The sequence below is a fragment of the Equus quagga genome, chromosome 15 (genome assembly GCF_021613505.1).
Source record: "Equus quagga isolate Etosha38 chromosome 15, UCLA_HA_Equagga_1.0, whole genome shotgun sequence".
NCBI classification, from domain to species: domain Eukaryota; kingdom Metazoa; phylum Chordata; class Mammalia; order Perissodactyla; family Equidae; genus Equus; species Equus quagga.
The window spans coordinates 70171883-70195448 of NC_060281.1; the positions used below are offsets into that span (position 1 = coordinate 70171883).

General features: G+C 50.7%; 2 protein-coding genes across 8 annotated transcripts; one reads left to right on the forward strand and one right to left on the reverse strand.

Moving 5' to 3' along the window:
* The first annotated feature begins 4335 nt into the window (after positions 1 to 4335).
* Positions 4336 to 9429, forward strand: CDK2AP1 (cyclin dependent kinase 2 associated protein 1). The gene is made up of 3 exons (XM_046641237.1): positions 4336 to 4433; positions 6102 to 6228; positions 8618 to 9429. The coding sequence occupies exons 1-3, from the start codon at positions 4365 to 4367 to the stop codon at positions 8683 to 8685; spliced, it is 264 nt and encodes an 87-aa protein (XP_046497193.1). The 5' UTR covers positions 4336 to 4364; the 3' UTR covers positions 8686 to 9429.
* A 1729-nt stretch (positions 9430 to 11158) lies between these two features.
* On the reverse strand, positions 11159 to 23380 carry MTRFR (mitochondrial translation release factor in rescue). 7 transcript variants are annotated; one of them, XM_046641384.1, is made up of 5 exons: positions 23267 to 23380; positions 16054 to 16229; positions 15444 to 15577; positions 13480 to 13787; positions 11159 to 11799 (listed from the first exon to the last, which is right to left on the reverse strand). In XM_046641384.1, the coding sequence occupies exons 4-5, from the start codon at positions 13759 to 13761 to the stop codon at positions 11581 to 11583; spliced, it is 501 nt and encodes a 166-aa protein (XP_046497340.1). In that variant the 5' UTR covers positions 13762 to 13787; positions 15444 to 15577; positions 16054 to 16229; positions 23267 to 23380; the 3' UTR covers positions 11159 to 11580. The 7 variants fall into 7 exon arrangements, with proteins under 7 accessions (XP_046497340.1, XP_046497338.1, XP_046497341.1 ...); XM_046641382.1 differs by lacking the exon at positions 15444 to 15577; XM_046641385.1 differs by lacking the exons at positions 15444 to 15577; positions 23267 to 23380 and adding an exon at positions 20447 to 20582.
* Positions 23381 to 23566: the final 186 nt, after the last annotated feature.

Consider the following 23566-nt stretch of genomic DNA (forward strand, 5'->3'; position numbering starts at 1 on the left):
CTGCAGGGCTGCACGTGTGCGAGGCCAGGGCGCGCGCGTGCAGGGCGGGGGCGGCGGCGTGCCGGGTGCCGCGGCCCCTGAGGGCGCGGGGCGGCTCGGGTCACCGGCGGTGCAGGGGACGCGCTGGTCCGCGGGGCTCGGCCTGGCGCGCGGGCGCAGGGGCGCCCAGAGCAGGCACGCGGGAGGGCCCCCCGGCGTGCGCCGAGCGAAAGAAGTTGGAGAAGACCGGGGGCTTCCGAGTGCCTGCGCGCGGGCGCGGGGGCTGCCCTTCGGCCCGGGCCCCGCATCGCGGAGCCCCCAGTGTGGGTAGACGCCCCCTCCTGCAGGGGTCCGAGGGGCCGTCCTCGCCCCTCCCTGGGGCTGGAGCGGGCGCTCTCCGGAAACTCCTTCAGAAGTTGTCCGGCAGCTTTAAGCTGTGCCCAGGGCTTGCCCCAGGGACCGAAGGAGACATGGGGAGGGGGCGGTAAAATTGTGGGGTTCGGGGGTAACCGGCTTTGTCTCCTCAACAGGATCCTTCTCCTTTAGGCGCTTGGTTGGAAACAGACTTCCAAAAAAGTGAGGCGCGTTGGGGGGGGGGGGGGCGGGGGCAGAGCCCTTGGGGGGGGGGGGTTGGCCTTGCTGGTCAGAAATGCCACGTTGGCAGTTGGCCGCAAGTTTGGGGCCTTGTCTCCAAACGTTGACTCTAAAAATCTGAAGAGGAACCCAGAAAAGCCGTGTGTATATATTTAAATACGTGTATATTTTTTAACTCCTGGGACACAGATTTGGGGACTGGAAGGGGTTAAGATTGAGGGTGTGGATGGGGGGATAGTTGAATTGGTCAAATGTGGGCTCTGAGCCCCAAGAGCAAACAGCCACTATTTCCTCCAATGTTCTCACCTGCTCTGGGGTCTGCAGACCTTACAAAGACAGGCTCTGTGGCTCAGGCAGGATTTCTCCTTCTCTGCCTCCTTCGACTGTCTCTGGGGTGGGAAGCATTGAGGTCTTGGTGCCAGCCTGGGCAGATGGGAACTCTCAGGAGTGCCCTGGCATAGTTGGGGCAGGGGCCCTAAACTGGGACCTTTGGGGATTGGGGTCACAGAGTGACAGGGGCACCCACTCAGGACCCCTGACACCCCGTTCTGGTCTGGCTAGCACCTGTGCGCAGGTTTTCTTCTGTCTCCTGTGGGGAATTCCAGGAGGAGTGCTGAGGTCCTTAGATCTCTAGTGTTTTGGTGGGGGGCTGCCCACCTCCTCCTGGACCCCTTTAGAAAGCCCTGATCTCCCCCTGCCATTTGCATCCAAGATGGACTCTCCGCTGCCGCTCCTCCGGCTTCCTTGTCATCATCCCTCACGCCCTCCAGCCCTGCCTCCTGCTCGCGGGTTGCCAAGCCGCGGCCTGGCCGGCGGTGGCAGTGGCGGAGTTAGACAAAGCCCCCGCCTCCCCGCCGGAGAACCCCCCCCAGGCGCCCCAAGTGGCGGGAAGGCCGCCAGCTCCCCAGGCCCAGGCCGCTCTTTGTCTGGCGTGGGGGCGGGGAGCTGCGCCTGGCCCCAGGAGCTGCTGGCCTCTGCCAATCCCTCCCTCAGCTCCGGGCCCTCCCTGGTCCCCGCACACTGCGCGCATTGTCTGCGATGCTCCGAGAAGGCCGCGCTCACACCCAGTCTGGTTTTCTCCCTGGCCTCTTGCAGCCCGACCCGCTGGCCCTCCCTGTGTCTGCAGGAAGGAATGGGCATGAGTGGAACTTGGGGCCCTTCCTCCGCCAACTCTCTCCAGGACCATAGCTACCCCCCCTCAACACAGAGTAAGGGGTGGGCACTGGCACAGAATCCGGGTCACTTACCATGTCACCCAGGTGACTGAGCTGTTGCCCCACTTCTCCCCAACTCCAAACTGGGCGATTTCTCATTCCCCCTCCCTCAGCCCCCCAAGACCTAACCCCAGCACCATGCAGGAGCAGGATCTGGAGGCTTCAGACATTCTATTGGGAGCGTTGCCTCAAACAGATGGGGAAACTGAGGTGCAGAGAGGGAAGGGCCTTGTCTAACGTCACACAGCCAGGTGTGGTTCAGATGGACCAGCCCCTAGTCCAGGCCATGCTGGCAGGAGAGGAGATGGGACAGGGAGGCAAGAAACACAGTGAAGAGAGTACTGGAGGAGGGGGCAGGAGGTGGTGTGGAGCATGCACGGGAAGTGTCCAGCTCACCTGCCAGGGAGCAGAATCTTCCAGACGCCTTGAAGTGCTGTGGGATGATACACACCCGCCTGCCTCCCCCATACCCCCCATTTAGCATCCTGGCCTCCCAGGGAGGTGTGGTAACTTGTAGCGGGCATGATTGGAACCCAGGTCTGGGGCTGCGAGGCTTGAGCTACCCAGACCACACTCACTCCCACATCAGAAGGTTCAGGAAATTGGGGTTTGGCTGGTGTGGGGAGCTCGGCGTGGGTGGGGGGAGCAGGGGGGTACCCACCCTGCCCCATCCCTGTGCTCTGGCCCCTGCACATCTGTGGCTGCCTTGGCCAGAGGTTGCAGACATGCTCGCAGTGTGTCCCTGTCCTGAGCAGCATGTTCCAGCAGTGCAGGCGGGTGGCAGCTGAGGCTCCTAGCAGCACAGTGATGTGGCCAGTTCCCACCTTAGAGGTGGCAGAATCTGTGTTTCCTGGCTGGGCATCCTGTGTTTGAACATAAACCTGGGCCCCCATGGGGATATCCAGGGCAGGCCTGAGACCGAAGAAGACATCTTGGGTACAGAGCTGTCCCCAGCTCCCGGACAGATGGACCTGCGTTGGGGTGTTAGCCTCTCCTGTGCTGTGTGGCCTGGGGCAACACCTACCCTCTCTGGTCTGAGTTTCTCTGTGGGGAGGGGCTCGGGGTTCTTTAGGGCCCCTTCCCACTCCATCAGCCTGAGCTCCTGAACTTCCTTCCTCCCCTGCCCCTCCCCTTGCCCACACAAGATGAGCAGCTGGTCGGTTTGGCCAGCCTGGCACCAGCTGTCCATCCCCGGGGCCAAGTCTGCATGGCCCGCTGTGTGCGTGCGCAGGAGACCATTTGGCTCTGGGGAGGCAGGCAGAGGGGGAGCTGCTCCTCGGCCAGACGTGGAGGCAGGCGGGCAGCTGCTGAGGAGGGCTAGGTAAATTCTCCATGGTTACCGCTGTTTGTTATTCTGCAGGACATCCTTTTACCCGCTAATGGCCACTCGGACGCCATTATGGGTCTGCATGCTTCCAGCTACTGAGCTGGAGCCGGAAAATTCCCGGCTGAGGACCTCCCCACCCCCCATGCAAGAGACTCCATTCTGAGCCGGGCCCTGGCCCCGCATGGTTCCTCACCACTAAGGGACAGTGTCTCTGAGTGTTGCAGTCTATAAGCAGGGCCTTACCCTCCTCTCTTGAGGTGCGAGACATCTGGGCATAGAATCAGACTGTCAAGAGAACATTACCCTTTCTGGGGAGGGGGTGATGGGCTCAGAGAGGTTGAGGGGCTTGTCTGAGAACACACAGAGAGGCCATGATATTCTCCAGATTCCTGCCTTTGTGTCCAGTGCACCAGTCTCTAGCCAGGGTTGGGTTGCAAATCTTCCAAACTCTCCCCATCTTCCTCACCATATAGTCCAGCAGAGGTTTGCGCACACAGGAAGTCAGTCCAGGTGTGGACCAGGCTCAGTAGCAGGTGGGCTCCTGTGGCAGCGATGTGACTCTAGGTCATCAACCTCTGCAGAGCAGGACCCAGGGAAAGGGGACTGGCAAGGATTAGGCTGAGAATGGCAGCAAATTTCCTCTTTGGCACCAATCCTGACTGCATGATGGGAAGGACTTCTGTGATGGATTAGTGATGTCTGCAGTGGTGGTGGGTTTGAAGAGCAGTGGCTTGCTAGCTACATTTTATCATCAGTCATCTAGGCGGAGTGTAGGCCATGACCAAACCATAGGACAGGAGTGGGTTTTTTTTTTTTTTTTAAGTTTATTTTATTTATTTATTTTTTGAGGAACATCAGCCCTGAGCCAACATCTGCCAATCCTCCTCTTTTTGCTGAGGAAGACTGGGCCTGAGCTAACATCCATGCCCATCTTCCTCTACTTTATATGTGGGACACCTGCCATGGCATGGCTTGACAAGCAGTGCCATGTCCACACTCGGGCTCCGAACCAGCGAACCCCAGCCCGTGCAAGCAGAACATACGCACTTAACCGCTGGGCCACTGGGCCAGCCCCAGGAGCAGGGTTTTTATCCTGCAGAAAGACCACTGTTGGTGGCATGGGTCCTGGGCGGGGGGCCTGTTGCCTAATCCAGAGTCTTCATTTTGGGCACAACTAGCCAAGGCTCCGTGAGTCTCAGACTCTTCTCTCCTTCCCTGTAGCTGGGAGCGTCCACCCGCCCTCCACCAGTATGGCGACGTCCTCACAGTACCGCCAGCTGCTGAGTGACTATGGACCACCGTCTCTAGGCTACACCCAGGTATGACAGCAGGGGTGATGCATAGTGGGAGGGGCTCTGGGGGTGGCCTGCGCCCTTAGGGGACCTGCTGCCCACTCTCCAGGGAGGAGAGTGGATGGAAGAGGCGAGGAGTAGAGACGATGGAGTGGGGCAGTCACTTGAGCCTCCTCAACCCAAGGCCCCGGCCTCAGAACAGAGTGGGGACCCCAAGAGATGGGAGGGGTGGGAGAGCCCCGCAGGCCAGAGGCCCTCAGAGCCGCAGTTCCTGCTGGGGCCACCAACCCGCCTGCATCCCTGCTGGGTCAGCTGGTGCCTGATTCCTGCGAAAGTCAGCCCTGACCTTGACTCTGGATCTGGGTTTGGACAGAGGAGAGGGGACCCCGCTCCCACTCATTCCCCACAAAGTCTGACCCCAGAAAAGAGGAAGATGGGGCCCAAATGCTCATGGAGTCCACATGTTTCATTGTGGTCCCTGAATGAGGCCACTTAGGTTTACACCTGGTGCCACCACTGATGAGACTGTGACCCCCACTTGGCAACCTCTCTGAGACTCAGTTTCCTCCAGTGAAGTAGGGTGAACACTCACACCAGCCTCCCCGGGTTGGTAGGCGCATCAGTGGAGTCAGGCACAGCTTCAGCCATGCGGCACCTGCCAGGGCACTGCTGTCCCGGGGAGGGACCTGACCCGGCCCAGCCCTGGGTGTCACACACCAGCCGCCAGGTTCTTTCCTCTGGCCGGAACTCAGCCACGTTCTGAGGTTGCCACGGAGGCTGTCCCTTGGGGTGAGGGGGCGGCTCCCTGACCATGTCCCACCAGGCTGTCGTGTCCTGGGAGGAGAGGCGGGAGCGGGACCACCTGAAGAAGCGGTGGCAGCGGGAGGATGGGGGGAAGTGCAGCCTGGAGAGGAGGGAGGAGCAGAGAAGGAGGGAGGAGCACGAGGCCAAGAGGAGGTGCCAGGAGGATGCTGAGGAGGAGGCCACGGAGAGGAGAAGGAGGGAGGACCAGAGAAAGAGGGAGGAGCAGGCGAGGGCCTTGGGAGGGAAAGAGCCCCGAGGGGAGGGGGGGGGAGGGCGGAGGGGGGAGAATGAGGCTGAGCAGGCGGCCTCGGCCTGTGGCCGGTGGGGAACCCAGCCTCCCTGATCTGGGTGTTTGCTCGGGGCTGTTGGTGGGGGTCTGGAGAAAAAGGATTTCTCTGGGGTGGGCCCTGCCCGTGGGGAGGATGGATGAATTTAAACACATTCTGGGCTCCATCCTGATGGTCTTTGGTGGCTTTTTTAGTCCTGCTGACCCCACGTGTGGCTTCCATCACGTCCACTCGCTCTGGACCCTCAGCCCCCGGGATGTACTTGCTCTTCCCTCCGGGTCCCAGGAAGTTCTCAGTGAGCCCTTTCTTGCTCACAAGCCAGTCCCTTTTTTCATTTGAGATGATAAAAGAGCTTTCTGAAGACTGCAGAGGGGTTTCTTTGAGTGTGCAAGGACAGGAGAGAGGGCCGCCCCCTCGTCGGCAGTGGTCCCTCTGAGGGGACGTGCCTGGCCCCAGCGGAGGCAGTGGCTCTGGAGCCTACCCGGGGCTCGGGCCTCTCCCCTTCCCTGCCCTCACTCTGGCCAGCACGTGGTGGGGTCCTGACCGTGGCGTTGAGGTCAGGTCAGGGTTCAGTCCACCTGAACTCTTTCCTTTCTGATCCTAGGGAAGCGGGAACAGCCAGGTGCCCCAAAGCAAATACGCTGAGCTGCTGGCCATCATCGAAGAGCTGGGGAAAGAGATCAGACCCACCTATGCGGGGAGCAAGAGCGCGATGGAGAGACTCAAACGTGGTGAGTTGTTTAGTCTTACCTGACGGGTATCCTGACAGGGCCTGCCTCGCTGCTGGGTGACCCCAAAGCACTGGCCCATTGACTGTTTGGAAAGGTTTTCCGGGGGAAACGTTGGAGCGTGAGGGAGGGAAGAGTCCCTTTCGCCACAGGGGCCCCCGTTTTGGCACAGAATTCCTGTGGGAGCTGGAGGCGTCAGGCGGGGGCGAGCGGGTCTGGGATGCAGGCTGTCCCTGGGATCTGACGGGAAGGGGCCTGGCGGCCAGTTGTCTTCAGCTGGGGCTTCTAAGAAGGGCAGCCAGTGACCTTCCTCACCCTGCGTGCTTCCTGGGGGTCCACCTGCTTTAAATGGAACCTTTGTAGCTAGATGCCGCGACTCTGTCTCTTGTCTGCCCCGCTCCTGGTGGCCGACACCGGTCCCAGGGAGCCACGGGAGCCAAATACTGCAGGCTCCCTCCTCCAGGCGAGGCCGGGGACATGGGGAGCCGCGTTGCCCTCCAAGCCAGCGGGTGTGTGGGTCTGCCCTAGTCTGGGGAGGGAGAGGGAACCCTTTTTAGTTCTTCCATGATTGAAGAGGGAGGAAGGGCGGGAAGAGGATGCCAGAGAAAAGAAGAGAGTCCTCTCGTGCAGGTGTGCCTGACAGCTGGCTTCAGAAGGCAGTGGAGCAGGTTGCCGCCTCAGGAGGCAGCGGCAGTGGAGGGAGGAAGGGGTTCTGTTTTAGAAGGGGCCGTGCAGAGCGGCAGCGGCCTGTGCGAATTTGATTGCAGGAGGGATGGGGGTTCTTCAGAAGGTTAGAGAAGCAACATGGGAGAAAAATGAGAGAACATTCTTTGGTTATAAATCTGGGGCATCAGGGAGCCTTCTGTTGAGGCTGTGACACTGCAGTGATAGTCCAGGACAGCTGGGACAGGCTCCCACCGAAAGCAGTGGGCTTCTGGGTGTTTATGAAGCCTTTGTCAAGAGGCTGACTGCCAGGCAAGGTTGGGTAGTAACAGGCCCAGGTGTGGGGAGGGGCCTGGCAGGCAGAGGTTGGAACCAAAGGGCGTGGGAGAGCTGTGGAGCTCATCCTTGATCCAACCCAGGGGATCAGGGGCATTGCTTTGCCGTCCCGGCTGCTGTCTGGGGTCAGAGGAGGCAAGCGTCCTGGTAACTGGAGTGCTGGTTACCCGAATGAAAATCCCTGGGAAGGCACTGGACCCCAAAGTCTAAAAGGCAGTCTGCAGCCATCCAGGCACACCGGTGGTTGAAGTCAACACATGGACATCCCTAGTGACCGCTCTGGGGCATATCCTAGGCGAGCAGCCGGTCCCCCAGTCACCCTGACCACTAGCCAGGCCAGCCAAGTTTACAGCATAGCAGGGTGAAAAGGGGTCACGAGGGCATGAGGGTGTCTGGCACATTGTGGATAGGTCGGCAAACTATAGCCGATGAGCTAGGAAATGGTTCTTTATAGTTTTTAATGGTGAAAAAAATATGATTTTGTGACGTGAAAATTACATGAAATTCAGACTTCAGTGTCCATAAATAAAGTTTTGTTGGAAGATGGCCATACCCATTGCTTCTGTCTGTGGCTACCTTCACGATTCAATGGCAGAATTGAGTATTTATGACAGAGAACATGTGGCCCGCAAGGCCTAAAATATTGCTGTCTGACCCTTTATGGAAGAAAGTCTTCTGAAGCTCTGAGAGGTAAGATTTGTGAGGTGTGGACGCCTAAGTGACTTGGGGATGTTATTCCCAATGCCCTCTGAGAGTCAGCTCTTACTGGGATAGATTCTTGATGTCTATTAAAATGAGATCAGTATATCATGAAGTTCCGTAAAGGCAAAAAAACACAAGCAAAAGATAACCTCCAAATCATAGAGATAACAAACGGGGGAGAGAAAGGGCAGAAGGTGGCTCAGGGACCTGAGGAGGAGCCGTCACGGTGGACCAAGAGTTGAACACAAGTGAGTAGGAATCGTCCTGACCCTACTACGTGCAGGCCACCTGACATTTATCAAGCCCTTTCTGGAGTTTAGAATATGAAGAAGCCAGAAAAAGTAATGATTTGAAGGCATGGAATCTCCAAAATGGGCCAGGCTTGAAGAATTGGGTGGAGATAACGTTTATTCCCGTCATCTAACAGCAGGTCCCGAAGAGAGAGCTTGCTGCTTGTCACCTGGAGTGCAGGAGGACATTTTTAGGGAGGCGTGAAGAGGAGTTTTGGCTGGGAGAGGTGGGATGGGACGTTAGTTAGTTAGCTTTGCACACCGCTCGCATCCCGGGGTCGTGGGCTGCAGGTGCCGAGTTCCTGCCGGTGTGCGGGTTTTCCGGCTGGTTGTGAAAGGGCCCTCCTCCTCCTCTGGAATGGGCTCTGCCCGACGCTTCCCAGCCTCTGCCTCTCTTCCAGGCATCATCCACGCAAGAGGACTGGTTCGGGAGTGCTTGGCCGAAACGGAGCGGAACGCCAGATCCTAACTGCCTTGTTACAGTGGAAGGTTTTCCAGCTTCTTGCAAGACAGAAAGTTACAGTTCATCTCCCCTGTTCAGATGAAACTCTTGTTTTCAAAATGGTAACAGTTTGATTTCTCCTCCGCAAACCCCTCTCAGGGTTCACTAGGCTCTGAACCTATGGTCTCTAAGATTTGAGAAAAGATTTTGCAGTTGACTAGGATTTACATTTTAAATAGTTAGGAACTACCCAGGTTTTTTTTCTTTTTTTAAGCATTGGTTCAAAAGATGCACGTAAGTTACCTGTCTTACAGCAAACTGTAGTTTGCCTCCAAGACACCAGGGTCTCGCTTTCATCTTCTCTTCTGAATACGTTTATGTTACCCAGATTCTTTGTTCCTTGCACAAGTGACTACAACTCTACGGGATTTGTTCTCAGCATTCTGACAGCACGCTTTACTTAGTAGCCGGATGGCCCCATTTGCCAGACAGCGTAGATTCTGCTTAATGTAACTTCTTTGCTTAAGCATTTGCATGACTGTTAGTGCTTTGAAGTCAATTTAAAAAATGCACAAGTTATAAATACAGAAGAAAGAGCAACCTGCCCAACCTAACAAGGACCCCCGAACATTTCCCTACTAAGACTGTAATAGATTTCAGTTCTGCCTTTCCTGTAAGTGGATCCAAACATCGGGAAGAAAATGACTAAAACTGTTTGCATCTTTGTATGTATTTATTACTTGATGTAATAAAGCTTATTTTCATTAACAATTTGTATTAAGATGTGGATTCCTTGAATTCCTAAGTAGTATTTTAAAAAACAGCTCCTCAGTGAGAGGTGGGAGAGCCTGTCAAAGGGTCTTTTCCCACTGGCCCAGAGACCTTTTGTGTGATGTCATGGGCACCACAGGCTGGGGGAAGGATGCTTGCTTAAGTCGGGAGGCGACGTTGCCTCACGGATGCCTTGTGGCTGTGGCACACTTAGGTGTGTGCCAGGAGGAAAACAAGAACGACAGTGGAAGCACTGTTGCTGACTGTGCCCTCCCTCCCCACCCCACCCCACAATTAGGACCCTCTAGGTTTGTAGGTGCTTATCCTGCGGGCACTTCCTGGGTGCTACAGGAATCTGTTTTCATGCCATGCGGCCACTAAACTCAAGCTAGCTTGAGTTCATCTGGTGCTCACAGGAAGAGCTGGTGCTGAGAGAACACCGGGCTGGGTGCCTCAGATGTGCTGAGTCCGTGTGGTGGTCTCCAGGCGTGCCTGGCACAGGGATTCTGAGGTAGCCTTTGCCCCAGGCCCTAGCACTGCTCCCCATGTAATGAGGATTCGCCTTGGTGGGGGGTAAACTACAAGGGGGTGGGGTATGGTCAGTTTTGCAGGTGGGAGGCAAGGGCCCCGCCGTAAGAGTAAAGGCCGTAGGAATGAGCTCTAGGGAATGGGCTCGCCTGCATCTCCTTCCCGCACATGACAGGAGATTCAGAAAGGTACAAGAAAGGCGACAGACAGTGAAGCCTCTGTCCCTCCTGTCTGCAGCTCCCAATTTCCCTTCCCACTCTTACTGGTTTCTTGCGTACTATTCTAGATACCTTACTTGGCTACCTTCTAAGTGGAGGTTGGAATGGGGAAGGGCCTGCACAGTGCAGCCAGAGGTGGAGAGAGCCTTGCATAGAACGCTTAAGCTTCCAAACCAGGCTGCTCCAAGGTGAGAGGAGCCTTGACGGTAAGCTTATTTGGATGCATGCTCTGGGCGTCTGCTGGGCCTGCTGACTGGACTGGTCCTGACTGCAGGCAGACGTGCGGCGGGCCCTGTGTTTCACGGTGGCCGCCTCACCTCATGGTATTTCCTCTACTTGTTTTATGAATGGACTCCAGATGTGTTCTAACAAGCCAAGCTATTAACCATGCCTAGAAAAACCCCAAGTGATTGTAAGGTCAAATCCAGCTGGAGTGATGGTATTGAGCACATTCATAAACAAATCCGGTTTGTGGAACGTCATCTCTTATAAATCCACTAGTAAATCAGCATATGGGAAACGATCTATTTCCACATCAGAGAGGTTACTTGGTAACATAGTCTAAGCTAATGGGGTAAATGGACAAGTAATTTACTGATTTGTAAATCTTTTGCCATCTTGTTTTTTCTCTTATTCTCTCAACCTGATATTAAGCTAATGGACATCTAAGTATCAATGAGCAATAACCTCCCAGATGACAAGATGGCACTAACTGCTATTAATGTTTGACTCAATTTTATAGTTCTCCATAAAAATGGACCTTATTAATAGTAATACAGTCACGTGCTGCATGGCCATGCTTTGGTCAATGACAGACCGCATACGTGACGGTGGTCCCATGAGATTAGTACCATAGAGCCCAGGTGTGCAGTAGGCTGTGCCATCTAGGTGTGGGTAAGTACACGCTATGATGTTCGCATGATGACATGGCACAATGACGCATTTCTCAGAACACATCCCCCTGTTGTTAAGGGGCGTATGACTATGCTTTAAAAAAATATTTTTATTTCTAACCTTTGATAATAAAACAAGCTACAATCACACAAATGTATAGCTTGAAAAAATAAGGCGACATCCTTCTCCCTACCGCCCAGGTCAAGAAATAGAACTGTCGGTGACCCCGGAGGCCCCTCCCAGTACGGCATGCCGTGGACGGCCCTCCCCCTCCCACAGTCGCCGCTAGCCTTTTAAGTGATGACTTCCTCGTGCTGCTTTACAGTTTTATTCTTGAACTGTGCATCTCCATTCACTACAACTTAGACCACCATTGAAAAACTTTAAGGTCTTTTAAGTCTGTCAAAGATCTTTCTTTCAAAGCTCCATAATAATGCTGGTGATGGAACTCACCACCATTATTCCTTGAAAGCTTCTGGCAGTGTTTTAGTCAGAATCTGGACATTTTTACTCAGTGGACATTTTTACTTGATTCCCAGAGTTCTTTAAGGAGTTTCTTTTTTTCTAGGGTTTCCTTTGCTCTTTTTTTCCTTTCTTGCTTTTTCTTCTCTGACTCTCGTTTTTCCTTGTATACAAGACTGTTTTCCCCATTGTAGAAAACATCCACTTTCTCTTGTAGGATTTTCCGAGCTAGCTTTCTGTTTTGATCAACTGATCGTGTCTGATGGCACTGTAAGAGATCATATTTTATAAAGTGAAAACCACAGTTTGTTCTGGACAGGACCTCAGAAGTCATTAAATTCAAACTAGTCACTTTACAGCTGGGGACAGGCTAGAGAGGCAAAGCCACTTGTCAAGAATCCCGGCGAGCCAGTGGCAGAACGAAGGCCGTACCCTTTCCTGCCTCTGCCCAGCCTCGGCCCCGTCCCACACCCCAGCCGTACTGTGTGGCTTTCACAGTGATTGTTGATCACTGGGCATGCTGTTCTGTTTAGAAGCAAGGACAGCCTTCAAATACTTAAAGTCCCAAAATAATCTTGAAAACATCAACCCATATGTCTAGCTTGTGGCCAGGGAACAAGCACTTGGTACACACCACATATAGACATCAAATTCTGTTTGGAAGAGGAAAGGGGCCTCTTCATTACTGTCAACCATAACATTCATCATGTAAAACATTCATCATGTAATACCTTAGTTATTACAGGCGAGTGCCTTGCAAAGCTTTGCTAAAAGAGAAATTCTTTGAATTTAGGGTGAAAGAACAGTATTAAAAGCAAATTTGGAGTAAGTTATGTAAAACAGGTTAAAAATTATTGCTCATGAATGACATTTTTTTCAAGGAGGAAAAGATAAGTGATTGAGGTTTTAATTGATATGCTTTTGGCTCAAAAACATGGCCTTGAAGAAAAGCTGTTAGCAACACAGACTTTGGGTTTGGTCTGGGTTGACCCCTGCAGCTGTATGACCTTGGGCAAGTCACTTACCCTCCGTCCCTGTGATGCCACGTCTGTACCATGATGAAGATAATGAGTGTGGGCCTGTGAGGACTAAAAGTTAATGCGTGCAAAGTGGTTTAGACCAGTGCCAGCCACATAGTTACATGAGATATAAATATTTGCTATTAGTATTGGAGGAATATGAAAAACCTGCCTTTGCTCTCTCTTCTCTACTGTACCTCAAAGGCTTGTGGTGCCTTAGGGCCCTGGCCAAACAGAATGGACTGGCAGTTCCCTTGAGAGGCAGTGGGGCCACTACCAAACCAGGAAACAGGAGAAAGCACTTCAGCATTTCCTAGAGGTTCAGAATGTGTTGAAAGCTGGTGAGATTCTGATGAGAGACTGGTTTTCATATGAAGAAGGAAGACTCCTACAGGCAGCTATGCATAGCATTTTTCTTCTGAGGGCTGAAAATGGTTTGTAACCTCTCTCTCAGAAGGTTGGTGTCATTGACATTTACCAAAGAGGTGACAGAGGGACACGGAGGATGTGACCATCCTGACTAATGAGCCAGGTCACTAAGGGCTGAGACGGCTAGCAGATGACCCAGGCCTGCCTGCCGCTCAGGACTTGGAGCCCACGGCGGTGCTGCAGAGCTCTCTGCAGCCATCCTGCAGCCGAGTAGCTTTACAAGACCCGTGCTGCCTGCCAGCTTCAAGGATGGCAGCAATAGCCTGGCTCCCAAGGTCCTAGAAGGCGGCTTCTGAGGCTGTGCAGGAGGTTCCGCCCTGGGGAGGAATGGCTCAGGGCAGGGGTTGAGATCTGCAGTGCCCTCTATTGCCGGGGCCAGAATGAAAATAGGCTTCAGCCGACACCCGTTATCACTCAGCAGAAACCTACTGTGGCGGTGCAAGCCAGCCGTCTAAAAGCGGGGCTCAGGACCTCTCCCCTAGCCGTCTTTCTTGCTCTACCTTGACGACGATGCCTGAGGGCATGTGCTTCAGCACCACGCAGTTGCTTGTTTTGTTTGTCGCTTGGCCACCCGGCCCATGTCCTTTCACAAACTGCTCTTCAAGCTCACTCTCGTCCAGGGAAGGCAGAGCAGGGCGGTCCTTCTTGCCTGCCATCTGGACCCGAGTGACTGCTCTTCCTGGGGATAACAATGTTGGCCTCTCCCAAAGCCGGAGTCCCCACGACACTGTGCATATTCTGGTCAGTGGTGCAGGAAAGCGAAATAAACCCGAGGTACTCATAGAGAGGGGCTCTGCTTGTTCAGGACCTGAATTAGACAAAAAGATAGTCTTTCAGGAAGATGCATTTGCTTTTCAAGATTATCCTGCGGGTTCTAATCTTTTGTAAAGCGGTTCAAACGATGACCACCCATCTGTTACGGAGGGTATTTAGGAAACTGGTGCAGATTATTCAGCAGCAACACCTCTCTCCAGCCTCACCTGGTCTACCGTGTTCTCAGGGGTACGTGCCCCTGCCAGCTGAGAAACATTTTCTTATAACTGACCAAAAATATCTTCAGAGCACCCAGAGGTACTGTTTTCTTGGGAAGGAGAGGTTTTGAGCGTGAAATTCAAAGGAACAGGACTGCCACTTGATAAAGAAATGTTAATAGTACATCAAGCAAGATTTAGGGTCTGAGTCAAGTGACATTATTTAAACATTTGAGAATCTTTGAATCAAAATGTAAAGACAACAGTATGCAATAGTCTATTTTACAGCTGAGCTTAAACAGTCTGACACAGTAAATATCACTATCAATCAATGTCATGATTGTTGTTTTTGAATGTTTCCAGTTTCATGGATTTGAATAGGAACATCTGTTCCCTCAGATGCACTGCCAGTAACGTGATCCGACTGGTACTCATCGTTAAATTCCCAAATCAACTCGTTTTTATTAAGATGCCTGCTAGGTTCAAAATACCATGCGTGCTATAGTGAGTGATACGAGGTGGAAAAGCGCTAGACTCTGTCTTCATGAGGTTCAGTCTAGTCAGAGAGAGAAGATATTCAAAAAGAAAGCAGCATTTAATGATATGAGATTTAAATAACCGCTCAAGACGTAGCACAAGGCTGACCCGTCCTGGTTGACAAATGAATAGTACAGAGAGTAACAGCTACAAGGATATGCTGAACCCCACAGGCCTCTGCTTTTGTCTAGGGGAGGAAGGCGGAAGGACCTGAAAGGCGTTAGCTCTTTTCAAAGATCCGCATATTCCCCACGCAAACGGGGCAAGCCACAAGCTGGGCCAGTTTCCTCATCTGGAAAACGGGTGAATGAGCAGTTCTCCGCCCATTCCACACAGGCTTAAAGATCAGAGAAAAAGTATTCCTGAGAGGGCTTTTGTTGATACCTCTGAGGGCATGAGGCTGGTTTTTAGCAAAATCCCTGTCACCCAGGTGGACTATGGGAACTAAGAATGTGCCACTTGCTTCATGCTTCCTGATCGAGGATTATGTAGGTACCAAAGACAGATGTGCTGCCCTTTTTAACTGCTTCCCATGAGGCTCTACATAGCTTCTTTTACCATTTGAAACCTTCAAAATTCTAGCTCATGGCAACTGGTCTCTAACATAGGCAGGAACTGGACGAAACCTAAGCCAACTTCCTAAGCCAAAAGTAACTTATCATCCACCAAATTACTTGGCCAGGTTTGCTCTCAGCTCATTTACCTGTCACCCGCTGTCTTCTGACTGCTAACATCTACTGAGCCCACACTGACAGCCTAGATCAGCACTGAGGAAGCCTAGTGCAGACACGTGCTTCCTTGGAAATACGTGCATTTTAAATCCAAGTGTCCAACCTTAGTGATCAGTGCAACTGATACCGAGACGATACTGGTCACCTTTAGAGTGATAATGCAGTCTTCTTCACTTCTATCGCTACAGAAAATAAGTATAACGAAATATAACTTTCAAGCCTTACGCCATGCTAGCTTTCAATTCTGTGACTGACATTACGGTCTGAACTCCTGTCTTTGTGAAAGTCTGATGTTCAGGATGATCTGTCAGGGCCGGTGGGTGTTGGTGAGGGGCTCCGTGGCTGCGAAGGGATACATTCTGAAAGAGAGTGCACCAGTGAAAGTGGCGCTTTAACAACTAGCTTTGTTTATTGTGTGAAATATTTCAGAAGGATCCCCAGGAAAAGAAAAATGATAAACCCAGGTACTTTCTCGGAAATCTGTACAACAAAGAACCCACTCCCTATAAATGATTACGTGACTGAGACGAAGTCGATGTCCAAAATTCGCCTCCCCTTGTCTCTGCTTTCAACCCACCGAATGAAATTCCTGTGTGTACCAGATAGCATCTAGTCCCTGGATCAGATTCATTACAGCACAGGAGCCCAGCGCCCCTCTTGGGGTTTCTCTTCCGCTAGTGAGTAAATCTGACCAGGCAGGCCTGCACTGGGATACAATGCAGTGACAAAGAAAGGAAGCAAGTCTGAGACAAGGCGAAACTCCCAGACAAAGGGCGGGGCAGAGAGTGCTGTCCCCAGCTGCTTTGTCCCCAGCCTCTGTGTTTCAAATCTCTACCTTTCTGTCCTAGTTCAGGGCGGGGACACACACTGGAAGGCCTCCCACCCAACTGGAGTTCACGAAGGTCCCGGTGCTCAGTTACTGCTGCTCTGTTGAATAGCTCATTCCAACAGCCCGTCGGATGATTCTCAACACTTGTAGTATCTCCTGGAGCTTTGGCTCTGTTCCAGCGCCTGCTCAAAATGACAAACACACCCATGGTTCCACTTCCCCAAAGCCCAGAGAAGAACACGGATTGGATTTCAGTTTTTGTGATACCCACAAAGCAACCCAAAGTCTTTGAGGAACAATAAAAGCAGCTCGGATTAGAGCTCGTTGGGACATTAAAAAAAGAGAAAAAGGGTAACAAGAAGTGCTAGTAAAGGCAAACCAGCAGTCCTGACAGCTCGCCCTGATTCCCTCTGCGAGTGTGCGCCAATCCACGGCTGGCTCTCCACCGACTTCCCCTTCCCACTTGGTCAAGTTAGGAGTAATAGATCTGGGGCCTTTATAAGACACAATGTTAATTTGTTCAATGAATACTTTCAACATCTACTATGTGCCAGGCATGGGCCTCATGGAGCCCAAGGAATCTGTAGCATAAAAGAGAAATTAAGATGTCCACAAATCTGATAACGCCAGCCTGGGATGGACAACATGCTATAGAGCAGTGGTCCTCAAACTTTATTACGCCCCCAAATCACTGGAGTGCATGTTATTGGAATATGGAACTTGCATTCTATTAGGTGCCTTTCTTCCTGACCTGGATCCAGCCGGCACACATTCCCTCTTCAGGCTTCCATAATCAACCCAGACCAAGACAGACACCCACTGTGGGGATGGCATGTCAGCTCTGGAACGTGGCCTGTGACAGGAGCAAACAATCCCGGATTTAAACTAGCTGCAGCGAGGTAAGGCTGTCTCACCAGCAGCTCCAGGGCTCTAGAGAGTGGGAAAGAGGATGCAACGCCTTTCCTTTGTGTCTCAAAGAAGAAAGGATATTTGAATCTGTTTTCAGGAAAGCATAGCATTTCAATCTCTGGACCCACCTTCTGGATGCCATTTGTCTAAAATTCACTGTTGAAGTATTTTTTTTTTTTTTAGAAAGAGAGAGCACTAGTTTCTCTTAGCCACACCTTTCATGGTATATCAACCTTGAAGAAATGGCATTAACTAACTGAAGGAACAGATGTGGAGATTAAACAAAATGGGGTGCTTTAGGAAAGATACTTGTTAAAGCTTTCACCACTCAAACTTTCCCCTGGGGATCTCATTAAATAGGATACTGGTTCATTAGGTCTGGGGTGGGGCCTAAGATTCTGCATGTCTAACTGGCTCCCAGGTGAGGCTGTTGCTGCTGGTCCAGAGACCACACTTTAAATGTCACGGCTAAGGGCTTTGAGCGAGGGTGCTGCCTGTATCCTGGCTCTGAGGATCGTCCGACTGCTGGATGCGAGCCCCAGGATCATGATGGCAACGATGGACACGAAGAGGGTGTAAAGGAGAGTAATGGCTGGGAAAGGAAAACATTTAGAGGAAAGAATTAAATGAGTATTGATTTGAGTTAACAAGAAGGTGAAATGGTTACAAGGGGATTGAGAAACTGGGTCATCTGAAAAAAGAACAAAAAATGTTGCTTCTATAGCATTAATGTTCTAGAACACTGTTGGCCAACAGAAATATATACAAGTCACATGTGAAATTCTAAATTTTCTAGTAGTGACATTAAAAATAGTAAAAAGAAACTGATGAAATGAAGGTTAATATATTTTAATTAACCCAATATATCACAAATGTTATTATTTCTTTTTTTTTTCAGTAAGGGAGATCAGCCCTGAGCTAACATCTGTGCCAGTCTTCCTCTATTTTGTATGTGGGATGCCACCACAGCATGGCTTGATGAGCGGTGAGTTGGTCCATGCCCAGGATCCAAACCTGTGAACTCCAGACTGCTGAAGCAGAGCACACAAACTTAACCACTATGCCACTGGGCCAGCCCCCGAAATATTATTATTTCAACATGTGATCAATATAAAAAAATTACTGAGTTTTTTTTCATATGTAGTCCTCAACATCGGGGGTATATTCACACTTACAGCACACCAGTTTGGACTAGCCAAGAGCTCACCAGCCACACATGCCAGTGGCTACCGTACAAGATCTAGAATTTGACTACTCAGAGTGTGGTCCACAGAGCAGCAGCAAAGGCAGCAGCTGGGAGCGTGTGAGGAATGAGGAATCTTGGGCCCTAGCCCAGAGCTCCCCAGCGAGAACCCGCCTTTTACTAAGATCTTTAGGTGATTCAGAGGCATGTTCCCGAAGCTTGAGCAGCACTGTACTAGAACACAGGCATTAGCAGGTTCTCTGGCTGCTGGGACAGACACTTTTAAAAGTTGTTGTTTCTTACGTTTCTAATATTTAAGATTGAGACGAGAATTCAGGAGTGCTGATTACCTCCTTAGTCACAGTCTTTTTTCCCCCCTCCCCAATAAGGAGGGAAAATGACAGGTCACAAAACAATGACCTAATTAATGGTGAAGGACCAAACAGTGAGCTTGAACAGACTGACGTGCAAGGTGCAGCTTTAAAAAGACAACATGGGGCTGGCCCAGTGGTGCAGCGGTTAAGTGCACATGTTCTGCTATGGTGGCCCGGGGTTCGCTGGTTGGGATCCCATGTGTGGACGTGGCACCGCTTGGCAAACCATGCTGTGGCGGGCGTCCCACATATAAAGTAGAGGAAGATGGGCACGGATGTTAGCTCAGGCCCAGTCTTCCTCAGCAAAAAGAGGAGAATTGGCAGCAGATGTTAGCTCAGGGCTAATCTTTCTCAAAGAAAAAAAAAAGACAAAATGGCCAGCTGATGGCACTGAAGTAAAGAGAGAGGAGACTGATTTTTTGGAAACTGCTTAGTAATAATTCATGTTTCAAAAGTGTGTTTTGGTGCTCTCTGCAGAATGGGAATTAAAATAAAGCAGCCTACAGGGCCGGTTCTGTGGCCTAGTGGTTGAGTTTGGCGTGCTCCATTTTGGTGGCTCAAGTTCATTTCCTGGGTAGGGACCTCCACTACTCATCGGTGACCATGCTGCGGTGGTGACCCACATACAAAATAGAGGAAGACTGGCAAAGATGTTAGCTCAGAGCAAATCTTCTTCAAGTGAAAAGAAGAAGATTGGCAATGGATGTTAGCTCAGGGTGAATCATCCTCAGCAAAAAAATAAAATAAGGGCTGGCCCCGTGGCCAAGTGGTTAAGTCTGTGCGCTGTGCTTCAGTGGCCTGGGGTTTCGCCAATTCGAATCTTGGGCAAGGACACGGCACCGCTCATCAAGCTATGCTGAGGTGGCATCCCACATGCCACAACTAGAAGGACCCACAACTAAAAATATACAACTATGTACTGGGGGGCTTTGGGGAGAAAAAGGAAAAAATAAAATCTTTAAAAAAAGTAAATAAATAAAGCAGCCTTTCTCTCCCTTTCATATGTGTCTCACCCTCCTGCTGTAGTTGCCTGCAATCCCAATGAGAGCGGGAACACCTCCCCAAATGGAGCTCCTAGGAACTGCGGCTCAGGCTTGAAACAGACCCTGTTCTCCCCTCGGCTTGGGGTTTTACAGGGAAGATAAAGCACCTTTCACCCACAGCAAGTGTTTTCAGAGAATTACTCCTCAAATGAGAACATCGTAATCGATTACACAGGAAATGCAGAGCTGTTATTCTTGATTTTGGGGGACAAGAGGAAAGGAGATGACTCTGGGTCTGCTCAACATTTAATAGGCTTATGCTGCAGAGTTCAAGAGATGACTAATGAAGCCGATAAAGAGGCTTTCAAGTCATACAACACCAACATCCCGCTCAGCGTGTTTTAAACAGAAAACTTTGAATCCACAGAGAATTACAACTGTCCTATTTGTGTGCATCACTGTGATTTCCTTATATTTACAGCATCTAACAGGAACTTTATAATTTACCAACCACACTATTAAAACAAGAGAAACACAAAAAACAGCAATAACACTCTACCTTTTCTTCTAAAAGTCTCAAAGCCTCTATTACCGTTCATGATGCTTTGCATGTTCAGGACTTAAATGTTTTCAAAGCACTTTCAAATATATTATCGTATTTGATACAAATAAGGAAGAGATCCACTATGTGGATTATTTCAGGAAGACTTATCTTGGGAAAGCATTAGCAATTCCATTTTTTAAACTAAACTGATCTTTCTACAGCTTGTTTCTTTACCTTTTGTAACATCTCCAGATCTGTTCTTCCCCCAGCTCCTTAAAAAGTGTTAGCTCATTTTCCTCAACTTTCTCTTCTGGACGCTTCCTCTCATTTTTTTCTCCCTGAAAGGCCATACTGCTTTGTAGTCAGCGTGACCTGTGTCAATGTTTTGACTCCGTGATTTACTCACCGTGCCACTCTGGCCACGCTTCCTCGTCTGTAAAATGGAGGTAATACCACTGAGGGTGAGAACAACACCGTACATGTCGCCACAAATGTAAATCACTTAGGTGCACTTCGGATCCTTCCATGACACAGCTGAAGAAACCTGGACAAACTCACCACATCAATTGGGGTCTTACCCCATAAACCCAGTCTGCAAGCTGATTGTTTCATGGACTTTTTGTTTTAGAGCTCCGAGTGAAAAGGTATCTAGCATAGTGATCTGCAAACTACTTTACTCGGTATGGTCCCATTTAAGAAGTACTTGGAAGCCATGAAATTATCAAAGACATGCAGTTTGGTGAGGTCATAATTGTGGTCTTTGAAATCGGGTGCCACGGAGAAAATCATGATGCCAAGAATACAGCTTGACTTCCCAGCAGGTTCAAGTTGAAAGATAAAACCACGTTCATTGAAGCAAGTTCTACTTTAAACATAGAGATCTTTAGAAATTATCTAATATAGTAGGAAAAATCATGAAGGACAAGAAAGATGAAAAAATTCATATTTAAGAGTATACTCAATCACTTCCACGTTTAATGGTTAAACTACAGATTTAAAGTTTTAGAGTTCTTCATTTTTTGCTGTGGAGAACTGGCCCCCCCAAATGACAAACTGTTTGGATATAAAAATCAATGACACAAAGGAACACCCTGGTTAATAGACACAAAAGGCTTCACGCCATTAGCAGCCATTATTACTGAATAGCCTGATCTTATCCCAATTAATGTGAAAGATCTCCACTCAAAAGCTGTCAATTTGAAGCTTTCAAAGCAAAAGAGAAATACTGGAGCAATTTGATGTTATAGTAAAATCATATTGTAATCATATCCTTGCAAGGCCATGAAATAGTGGTGTAGGCTTGCATACAAGCAGTGCAAAATCTCCAGTATGGGGCAGGGGAGGTTTAGATTAGATGAACAGTTACTTAATACATATTTATACATACTTATAAAGCTTCTCTGTAGTCCAATTAGGCAAAGACAATTCCCACACTCTGAAATTTTTTTTTGAGGAAGATTAGCAGTGAGCTAACATCTGCCAATGCTTTTTTTTTTTTTCTTGCTGAGGAAGACTGGCCCTGAGCTAACATCCGTGCCCATCTTCCTCTACTTTATATGTGGGACGCCTACCACAGTATGGCTTGCCAAGCAGTGCCATGTCCGAACCCGGGATGTGAACCCATGAACCCTGGGCCACCGCAGAATGTGCGAACTTAACTGCTGTACCACTGGGCTGGCCCTGAAATTTTTTTTGCTGAGGAAGATTGTTGCTGAGCTAACATCTGTGCCAGTCTTCCTCTATTTTGTATGTGGGATGCTGCCACAGCATGGCTTGATGAGTCGTGTGTAGGTCGGCGCCTGGGGAGCCAAACCTGCAAACCCCAGGGTGTTGAAGTGGAGTGTGTGAACTTCACCATCTCACCACAGGGCTGGTAGATTTTTTAAAATGAAGACCCTACCAAAGAGCTTAACCTAAGGTAAGAAATATGGTGTGAGCAACCTCACCAAGATATCTCACCACATCAGCTGGTTAACAAGACAACTTGGTTAATCAGAATACTAGCTCCTGGAAATGTTAGCTTATTAAGATATTAATAGATTTTTAAAAATTACTTAAAATCACAATGACCAAAAAAAAAACAAAATCCAAAACAGAAGCAAACACGCTCAAACTGAACATAGTCCATCTGATTTTGTAGCCAAAAAGCAATGACCTCCTGCCTCTTGCATGGTTAGGAACTAATCTCTAGTACTTGATTTGGGGGTTAACATTTTTCTTGTAAGGAAACACACCTGTCTTTGCCTGGAGCTGTCTCAGGAATACCTGCTCCTCAATTCTTCTGTGAGTGCAAGGTTCTACAGTGTCTCAAATAATGGATTTTGAGACCAACTGAAATTAGTGATAAAATTGTGCGTTTTTAAAAATTTTTTTGGTGGACTTGAAACATGGTCACTGAAAACAGAGCCATGTGATTAAAAATAATTTGATTTTGGTTAGGTATCCCATGAGCATAGTACTGACGGATGGATTAACACAATGTGGGGGGCGATCAACCTATTTAAGCTTGAGATCTTCCATGCATGGATGGGGTTTTGGAAAGAGATGGGTTCTTCACTGCTGCGACATGACTGTTGAGTATTCTTAGGAGGCTCAGATGAGACGGAATGCATCCTGGCAGGCTTGTCATTCCAAGGGCAGATACAGCTCCTTCAGGCACATCTAAGTAACAGGGCCGGTGACACTGTGGGCTCAGGACACTCGGAGGGAAATCGAAGAGCTGGAAGGACCTTAAAGGTTAGCTAGTCTGAAGACTGCGCACTGAACAGGGCGTCTGAGTTGGGCTGGGGGCCCCCAGGGAGGGACGCGGGTCCTCGGCGGTCCCTCGGAAGGCCTGGCAAGAGCAATGCTGACACCTGCCACGTGCAGCCGAAAACAGCCCTGCTACGCGCTAAGAGCTCCACGGGCTCTGCGGACAGCAAAGGGGGCTCGTCCGGCTCGTCGGCGGGCCTCAGAGGAACTGTCATCTCCGGGGCGGCGGGCCCCCCGCCAGTCCTTGAAGAGCCCCGGGGCCGAGCCCCAGGGCCGACCCACAGCAGCCGAAGGTAAACCAGGGGCAGGGAAGACTTAGCTCAGGTCCCTGGGCGGCTGCACCGCAGCGCCAGCGGGGCCGCAGGTCAACTGGCTGCGCGACTCAGGGTCGCGAGCCGGGAACCAGGCCTCTCTCCAGAGCCCGTGACAGTCGCGGGCAACCGTGTGGGTCCCTGGCTCCTCCGCAGACCCTTACCTGGTTTCGGGACTGACCTCCGGTCCCCAAAGTTCGGGGGAAACCGGAACCGCCGCAGCAGCGGGTTCGCAATCGCGCTGCCGGGTTTGCGCACGCGCCCTACTCCTGCCGCGGCTTCCCTCACGTGCCCGAGGCGCATTCTGACCAAGTGCGCATGCGGGAAGCTGAGGCTCCTTTCCCGCGTGGCAGCCGTAGGTTCCCAGAGAGCCAATCAGATGAGAGCATTTAACAGCAGCCCCGCCCCCTCCCGTTTCCCAAGCTTCGGACCTCCCTCTTTGGCGCGAGCTGCGGAAAAGGGAG

Bases quoted from the DNA above. Each gene is read 5' to 3' on its own strand.
- MTRFR (XM_046641380.1), bottom strand. From the start codon at position 20,567: ATGGAAGGATCCGAAGTGCACCTAAGTGATTTACATTTGTGGCGACAT. The intron at 13,788-20,446 runs GTGAGTAAATCA...TGTCTAATTCAG, and splicing joins AGCGTGGCCAGAGTGGCACG to GTCCTGAACAAGCAGAGCCC. The intron at 11,800-13,479 runs GTAGAGCAAGAA...GATCTCTTACAG, and splicing joins CCTCAGGCATCGTCGTCAAG to TGCCATCAGACACGATCAGT.
- CDK2AP1 (XM_046641237.1), top strand. From the start codon at position 4,365: ATGGCGACGTCCTCACAGTACCGCCAGCTGCTGAGTGACTATGGACCA. The intron at 4,434-6,101 runs GTATGACAGCAG...TTCTGATCCTAG, and splicing joins CGTCTCTAGGCTACACCCAG to GGAAGCGGGAACAGCCAGGT. The intron at 6,229-8,617 runs GTGAGTTGTTTA...CCTCTCTTCCAG, and splicing joins GATGGAGAGACTCAAACGTG to GCATCATCCACGCAAGAGGA.